This window comes from Cebidichthys violaceus, unplaced genomic scaffold, assembly GCF_023349555.1.
Source record: "Cebidichthys violaceus isolate CVI_PGR_0920_01 unplaced genomic scaffold, fCebVio1.0.p SCAF_97, whole genome shotgun sequence".
NCBI lineage: Eukaryota > Metazoa > Chordata > Actinopteri > Perciformes > Stichaeidae > Cebidichthys > Cebidichthys violaceus.
Genome location: NW_027176983.1, coordinates 661166 through 670068, shown reverse-complemented (window position 1 = coordinate 670068; position 8903 = coordinate 661166). Strand labels below are relative to the sequence as shown.

The window sequence follows — 8903 nt, the reverse complement described above, 5'->3', positions numbered from 1 at the left end:
AGAGCGATGTAGGGGAGTGAAAAACGTTAAAAAGGAGAGAAGTGAACTAAAAGTGCTCATTGTTGCCATCGAGGAGAGAACGTTTGATCATTTTATGATGTATATATATATGTATATATATATGTATATGTATATATATGTATATACAGTTGTGGTCAAAAGTTTACATACACTTGTAAAGAACATAATGTCATGGCTCTCTTGAGTTTCCAGTTATTTCTACAACTCTGATTTTTCTCTGATAGAGTGATTGGAACAGATACTTCTTTGTCACAAAAAACATTCATGAAGTTTGGTTCTTTCATGACTTTATTATGGGTTAACAGAAAAAGTGATCAAATCTGCTGGGTCAAAAATATACATACAGCAACATGAATTAGCAATTTTGGTGACTTAGAAAGTTGTGTCAATGAAATGAGCTTCATAGCATGGCCTCTTAACTTCTTGTGAGTGATTATGAGTGACTACAGCTGGTGACTTCTCTGAGGCCATTTAAATAGGGCTCATTGGATACAAACGCCCACAAACGCTACAATGGGAAAGTCACAGGAGCTCAGCATGGATCTGAAAAAGCGAATCATTGACTTGAACAAGTCAGGAAAGTCACTTGGAGCCATTTCAAAGCAGCTGCAGGTCCCAAGAGCAACAGTGCAAACAATTGTTTGTAAGTATAAAGTGCATGGCACTGTTTTGTCACTGCCACGATCAGGAAGAAAACGCAAGCTATCACCTGCTGCTGAGAGAAAATTGGTCAGGAGGGTGAAGAGTCAACCGAGAACCACCAAAAAGCAGATCTGCCAAGAATTAGAAGCTGCTGGAACACAGGTGTCAGTGTCCACAGTCAAGCGTGTTTTGCATCTCCATGGACTGAGAGGCTGCCGTGCAAGAAGGAAGCCCTCGCTCCAAAAGTGGCACCTTAAGGCTCGACTGAAGTTTGCTGCTGATCACATGGACAAAGATAAGACCTTCTGGAGGAAAGTTCTGTGGTCAGACGAACAAAAAATTGAGCTGTTTGGCCACAATGCCCAGCAATATGTTTGGAAGAGAAAGGTGAGGCCTTTAACCCCAAGAACACCATGCCTACCGTCAAGCACGGTGGTGGTAGTATTATGCTGTGGGGCTGTTTTGCTGCCAATGGAACTGGTGCTTTACAGAGAGTAAATGGGATAATGAAGAAGGAGGATTACCTTCAAATTCTTCAAGATAACCTAAAATCATCAGCCCGAAGGTTGGGTCTTGGGCGCAGTTGGGTGTTCCGACAGGACAATGACCCCAACACACATCAAAAGTGGTAATGGAATGGCTAAATCAGGCTAGAATTAGGTTTTAGAATGGCCTTCCCAAAGTCCTGACTTAAATCCCATTGAGAACATGTGGACAATGCTGAAGAAACAAGTCCATGTCAGAAAGCCATCAAATTTAACTGAACTGCACCAATTCTGTCAAGAGGAGTGGTCAAAGATTCAACGAGAAGCTTGCCAGAAGCTTGTGGATGGCTACCAAAAGCGCCTAATTGAAGTGAAAATGGCCAAGGGACATGTAACCAAATATTAGCACTGCTGTATGTATATTTTTGACCCAGCAGATTTGATCACTTTTTCTGTTAACCCATAATAAAGTCATGAAAGAACCAAACTTCATGAATGTTTTTTGTGACAAAGAAGTATCTGTTCCAATCACTCTATCAGAGAAAAATCAGAGTTGTAGAAATAACTGGAAACTCAGAGAGCCATGACATTATGTTCTTTACAAGTGTATGTAAACTTTTGACCACAACTGTATATATACAGTGGGTACGGAAAGTATTCAGACCCCTTTAAATGTTTCACTCTTTGTTTCATTGCAGCCATTTGCTAAAATCGAAAAAGTTCATTTTATTTCTCATTAATGTACACTCAGCACCCCATCTTGACAGAAAAAAACAGAAATGTAGAAATTTTTGCAAATTTATTAAAAAAGAAAAACTGAAATATCACATGGTAGCAAATGGCTGCAATGAAACAAAGAGTGAAAAATGTAAAGGGGTCTGATTCCGTACCCACTGTATATATATGTATGTATACATATATATATCCACATAGCTGCCAAAAGAGTGTCTCTCTCTGATGTCTCATTTTAACTTAATCCAGTTATTTGTCTTGCTTATTAATTTATTTTTTTTTCATGCTTAAGAATTACATCTACGCAGGTCTCAAGACCGTCGTACGGTCGACTGGTGCGTCTGCGGCGTCGCTGCTCGCCCTCCGCCGTCAACATTTTTTACGAGCGCTGAAAGTGTTTTGTTTGTGGCGCTGACGGGCTCGGATCGTTATTCTAAGTGTCTGACGACAGTGTGCAGAGAGCCCTGAGGAGAAATAAAAAAACAACCTGTTGTCTTTACCTTTTTCCTCTCCATCCCGTCTTGTTTGTTGTGTTTGCGTCTCGCTCAGAAAAGCTTGACATACGTTGAAAACTGCGTCTCCCTCCAAACCCCTCGCTCACGATTCACACAGGGTGTTTTATTCCTCTGTCGGGTTTCTTCCCGTAACGCCGTCAGACACTTCCAGCTGAAGTAACGAACACAGTGGTCGTACGTTGACGGCGAGGAGCTCGTCTCCCCCCCCCCCCCCCCCCCCCCCCCCTCCCTCTCAATCACTTAGAAACAGGATGGAAAAAACACCTCAGTCACTCTTTTTAATTTGCTCACGATGCAACATAACGTGTCTGCTTCTGCTCCTCCAGATCAAACTGTAACGGCGAACAAAGACAAGGAGCAGCGCGGCGGCAGCACCCAGAAGGATTTGGCCGTGATAGCAGGTCCGTTCTCTCACTCCTGTGCTTGCTTTTCTTTCTTTTTTTTTTCTTTGCTTAATTGAAAACGAGTCCCAACTGTTCGTTATTTGTCATTCCCTCTATTTTGCGTCTTCATTCTCTCTCTTTTGTTTGTTTTGTTTTGTTCGTCGCGGCCTCTTGATAATTCAGCTCAGGCTCATTTTCATCATCACCGCCAGTCACTATGGCGACGATGAAGACGACGACGATGATGATGATGATGATGATGATGATGTTTAAGGATAAAACAGGGAAACATTGCTTTGTCTCCTTTCACTTTGCGGTTGACAAATGCCCCCCAAAGCTGATCGGTGTGAGACCAATAAAATCATTGAGAGGAATAGTTGAGCATTTGGTAAAATACACTTTAGATCTATAACAGCACAGTTAGATATGGGGGGGGGGGGGGTGATAATTGCTTTCAGGGGGAGTTGCTGGATGACGAATGAACTGGTGTTACACAACATTTTATTTGCACTCAACAGGAGCCCAAGAGAGGCTCGTCAACGCCTGCCGCACAATAAATAAGCTGGAAGTCAGCTCGTTAAGGGACGCTGCTTTAATTAAGGAATTCTCAATCAATGTGGTGATATTGTGATATGATATGATATATTGTGAGTAGATGCAGACATAGGGTGGCGTTTCATGAAATATAGCTGACTTGTCAAGAGGAGTCAGAATTAGTCTGATGTTATCCAAGTCTAGTTTCTCCACCAGTGGATTTCAATTTTTGTTCATTTTGAAGCAACTTTGAGTAAGAAAACCCCCAAATATAAATTTAATTATCTTGACATTATCCCGTTTGACTGCAATTTGACAGGTCAGGAGCGTTTGCTAAATGTGACGTAGCGCAGCAAAGTAGGAGAAAGTCAGGACAGGAATTGGTAAATGTTCTTTCATGAGCCAGTGGTTCTTATCAAATCTCTAAAATAACCGAGTCAAAGCAAATGGACCGCTTTAGATGAGTAAATGTGGACGCAGCCCTGGTCGTCCCCCCGTCCCCCCCTTGGTGCCCGCTAACAACGCGTCTGTCCCGCTGTGTCCCTCAGGTGTGGTCACGGCGGTGGTCTTCATCGCCGTGTGCGCCCTGGCTGCGATCAGCCGCCTCCTCTACCAGCAGCGGCGGGCCCAGAGGAGCGGCGGCATCAAAGAGGAGAACAGACACGGCATGTACACGGACTACAGGACAGAGCTGCACCTCCACAACTCCGTCAGGGAGAACATGAAGGAGTACTACATCTGACCGCGGCGTTGCACTCCGTGGACCGAGGAAAAGCCACGAACTTACCTCTCTCGTTCTAAAGGACTAACAGGTGGACGCGCTGCTGCAGGATTTTTTTTTTTTTTATTATTATTCTTTTTTTCTTTTTTTTTTACTTCAAAACATCCACGTTGCCCTGGAAACGTCTCCCAGGAACACTGCAAACAAAAAACAAAACAAAAAAAAAAGAAGCCTGCAGCCTGTAGTCCACTAACGCTCCGGTTCAAGCAAGAGGCTGAGTCTTTACAGCTCTTAGTGTATTTGATGTTGGTGAAACTGTCAAAATCAAAAGCTGCTGTGTCGTCGCAAAAAAAATGTGTAAAAGCAAAAGGTGAATGTCCTGCAGGGGGGGGGGGGGGGTGTGGACAAAGAGGGGTCACCGCGAGGTTTTCCACCTTTAGTTTGAAACCCCTCGGCTGCGGGACACGTCCTCCGCGGGACACGTCCTCCACATCGCAGCGGGACTCGCTAAGTTGTACCTTGAGAGTCAGGAAATGTAGGCCAGGCCTGTAAGATATGCGTGCATTTCGCTGCTGTCTTTGTTTTTGTTTTTTTTTGTTTTTTTCCAGTGGTGGTGAATGTTCTAGAAGAAGAAAGAGGGGGGGGGGGGGGGGGACAACACTGCCTATACTGTATGAGTGCCTAATTTGCATACAAGTTTTTATTTGAACATTTTAGAAGTTATTCATGCGATTTGCACAAAAAGCAATCGCATTTACATAGAGAGGAGCTTATTGTCATCCGGTTCTGCAATTATTCTGCATAGAATAAAAAAGAAAAAGGAAATTTGAGATCCCCCACTCGTGCGCAGCGTCAGCCAGTTGACCATCAGTGATGTTTCTTTCACCGCCCGTTTGAAGTAGCGTAGAACCTGAATCCTCTCATCTTCTGTCAACTGGATGCGAACCAGATCCGTAACTCGACACGTTCAAGTGTTGCAGCTTTTCAAGCCTCGTCCCCTCAAAGACAAAATAGCATCGCGATTATTTTGCTCTAGGGATTTCTAGCGGATGACTTTTTGGATTTTTATTTAATTGTGCAAATTCTTAATTTATTATTTTCAAAAGGGTGCAATGAGTAAGATCTGGCCACCTGCTCCGAGAACATAGAGGGAAGCGTTTCACCTTCACTACTGGGTTCACACAATCTGAATGCATCAGATATTAAAACAAAGCCAACTTCAAGCAAACAGCACGGCAAAGGTACCTGAATATTAAAACAACACTGCTATCAGGTTAGCTGTAGCAACTAGCATTTAGCAACTAGCATTTAGCAATTAGCAACTAGCATTTAGCCACCACAAAACCCCAGTGCGGGGGGAGTCACATCCGGCTGGCTCGGGGGGGTCTAATCTGTGTAACGCGTCAACAGAAAGTCCTCTGATCCAGGCGGAGAGTCGGGACAGATCCCTGGGATCGGTGCACTTGCTGCTAAATTTAAGCTAACTGCTAACTGTGGGACGAGGCAAGGATGCAAGTCAAAGCTAATGTTTGGGCAGATCTTACACGCTGCACCTTTTTTAAAGTGTGTACGATTTTAAAAAAGCAATTCTGTACATTGAATCGTGAAGGTAAGCAGAAGTGAGATAACTAACGGAGAGAGATTTACATATACAGTCATATACACAAGCAGGAAGGTGTTGTAACGATCAACCGAACTGTCAGGAATCTCGCCAAACTTTTCAGGCAGCCGGTAGTAATATCTACGGGAACAAAAGCCTCTGCATCCACCGATACCGGTATTAAATCTGGCAAAAGCGTGAAGCTCTCAAGCGGTGCGTCTTTGGTGTTCTTTGACAAACGGGCGTTGAGCTCGGCAAGTACTTAAAGGTTAAAACGAGTCAAGTTTGCAGTAGTTTGAAAACAGCTAGCACGGCTACAGTTGGGGGTCCCGACCTTCTCTGCTACACCTTTGTCACAGTACTGGAGTGAGTTCGTACCGCTGTTTGAGGCCAAACTGAAACCGTACACACCGAAAACCGATGCAAAAGTTCAGCGCGTCTGTTTCTTTGCGGCGCTGGCCGGGCAGTGCTTAGAGCTTTTTGCAACCAAGAAAGAATAAAAAAAATGGCCACCGAACATAATTTGTTTATTTATTATCTGGATTACAGGGATAAGTGGTGTTTTCTATATATTTCAAGCTGACTACTTTTTATATACATCTTACACTGGTTAGATCCTGAGAGGAAAAGAAACAAAAATAAATCCATAAACACGCAAAACAAGGCAAACAGTCCAGAGCCGTCCTAGTGGTCCTGTAATGCACATTAAACACCAGAGAACACACGTTAAAGCATGGATGACAAGTGGAGACTTTTCCTTTTGGTTTCTTTTTTTTTTTTTAGATCTTTACCACTTGTGAGGCTAAAAGAAATACTAAGTTTGACCTGCAGGCGGCGCGAGAGGAAAAGCGGCGTTACCTAAATTTCTAAAATCAGCTCGTCGGGCTGAGCTCGACAGATTTAGCTCGTTATCCACTGGCTAGCTGTCCTCGTCGGTGTCAGTAGTAGTTTGAGCTGAACGTGCTAAAGATAAGGGTTCGGCCCAAAGAACTGCTGAATCTGAGGCTGACGGGGAGTTGTATTGTTTTCCCTTTGGGTGTCCTGTCCATGAATGAATGACGTCATCACAATTCAACCACTTTGGGATCATACATGTCTGTACAAAAATTCAAGGGAAGCGATCCGGCAATTGTGAAGATATCTGTCTGTTTTTCCAATTTTTGGACGCACCAGATGGACTGACGGGTGGAAAAGGCCGATGAACATTATCGGACCTCTCTGAAGAGCCGCCGCCGCCGCCTCTTGTCTGGCTAAAGCTCACGTGACTGAAAAGTGACGCGAGGCAGCGGCGTGGTCAAAAGATCATCCGGGGGCCCCATCTGTGCATGTCCTTGTTATTTAAGTCTCCAGATGTGATCTCCAGTTATCAGTGAATGAATACATACCTCTCAAGAGTGTTTTTGGTTATATTGCAATGGATTATATCACGTGGTTACTTCTTCTTAATGATTTGTATAGCTGCAGTTTTATTAAGGATCTATTGTATAGATGTATAATTTAATAATAAAAGTGAATATATTGATTAATTCTCTGTTGTGAAATGGCTTTGACTTCCACAGCTTTAAACAGGTTCACGATTAAGATCATTTCAAGGTGCAAGACCCCAAAAAATTGGGGGCATTTTGATAGCTAATAGTGCTAACAGTGCTAACCGTACTAACTAGGGCAAATGTGCTAACAGTGCTAACGGTACCAACTAGGGCAAACGTGCTAAGAGAGCTAACGGTACTAATTAGGGCAAACGTGCTAACAGAGCTAACGGTACTAACTAGGGCAAATGTGCTAACAGAGCTAACGGTACTAACTAGGGCAAATGTGCTAACAGAGCTAACGGTACTAATTAGGGCAAACGTGCTAACAGTGCTAACGGTACTAACTAGGGCAAACGTGCTAACAGTGCTAACGGTACTAACTAGGGCAAACGTGCTAAGAGAGCTAACGGTACTAATTAGGGCAAACGTGCTAACAGTGCTAACGGTACTAACTAGGGCAAATGTGCTAACAGAGCTAACGGTACTAATTAGGGCAAACGTGCTAACAGTGCTAACGGTACTAACTAGGGCAAACGTGCTAACAGTGCTAACGGTACTAACTAGGGCAAACGTGCTAACAGAGGTAACGGTACTAATAAGGGCAAACGTGCTAACAGTGCTAACGGTACTAACTAGGGCAAACGTGCTAACAGTGCTAACGGTACTAACTAGGGCAAATGTGCTAACAGAGCTAACGGTACTAACTAGGGCAAACATGCTAACGGTACTAACTAGGGCAAATGTGCTAACAGGGGGAACCGGAGGATGGGTGCTACGTTTCCGGGACCACGCACACAGTAGTTTGAGCTATATATCAATGCTCCGAGTGTCGTGTAATGTCTCTTTAGAGGCGTTTACGCCCAGCAGTAACTTCAGTCCAAGTACGACACTGTTTGCCGGTGGGAAGCCAATGAGGGATTTACATCCTTATTGGGATCTGGAGAGGGATTGCATGAGCCTCCCGTGTTGTGCCTCGCTGGCAGGTGAAAATATGTATTGCTTGTTTCATTTTTTACTAAATATAGCTGCAAAAGCATTGGGGAAATAATGAATACATCTTGCTACAAAGGTTGTAAATTGGCACCAGTTACCACCTTTTGAAGTCCAGACTTTCTCATTGTGCCGTTGCCTGAGAAATTCAGATTTTCATAAAAATAGATATACTGATGGACAATTATGCTTAAGTAACTGACCTAAATCACGTCCGTAAATGAAAAGGGCTTTCAGTGCTAAAACACAGTCGGACTCCACAACCTCTGACTTGAGGGCATTTTAAAATGATCGTGTTGTTAAAAGTGGAATTACTTTCGATGGCTTGGAGTATAATCGAGCTGCAGTTGCACAGAATGGTCATGAATCATGGCAGTTGATGTGAAGTACACCATGCCTATGCAAATGTGGCAATTACATGGGGAAACGGTATTGAATATTATAAAACTAATGAACTATTTTCAGTTGTTCCAATCATATCTTGTACTCATTTTGATGAATATTGCCTTGCCTCGCATACCCATGAACTAAACTTCAGTGGACAGTTGCTGCATACGAAGATCAATGAAATCCCAGATGTCCCTCTCCCCCCCCCCAAGATCACTCTTCCAGCTCTTCCTGGGGAACCCTGAGGCGTTCCCAGACCAGACGAGATATACGATCCCTCCAGCGTGTTCTGGGTCCACTGAGGGGCCTCTTACCAGTTGGACTCGTCTGGGAAAACCTCTAAAGGGAGGCTGACCTCAGG

The 8903-nt window shown here is 43.7% G+C and overlaps 1 protein-coding gene across 1 annotated transcript; it reads left to right on the top strand.

Annotated features, from left to right (window-relative positions):
- Positions 1-2656: 2656 nt before the first annotated feature.
- LOC137868108 (contactin-associated protein-like 5) lies at positions 2657-7140 on the top strand. Its single transcript, XM_068704635.1, has 2 exons — positions 2657-2796; positions 3861-7140. The coding sequence occupies exons 1-2, from the start codon at positions 2688-2690 to the stop codon at positions 4052-4054; spliced, it is 303 nt and encodes a 100-aa protein (XP_068560736.1). The 5' UTR covers positions 2657-2687; the 3' UTR covers positions 4055-7140.
- Positions 7141-8903: the final 1763 nt, after the last annotated feature.

Coding starts and splice junctions, on each gene's coding strand:
- LOC137868108 (XM_068704635.1), top strand. CDS start 2,688: ATGCAACATAACGTGTCTGCTTCTGCTCCTCCAGATCAAACTGTAACG. Junction 2,797..3,860: donor GGATTTGGCCGTGATAGCAG/GTCCGTTCTCTC, acceptor TGTGTCCCTCAG/GTGTGGTCACGGCGGTGGTC.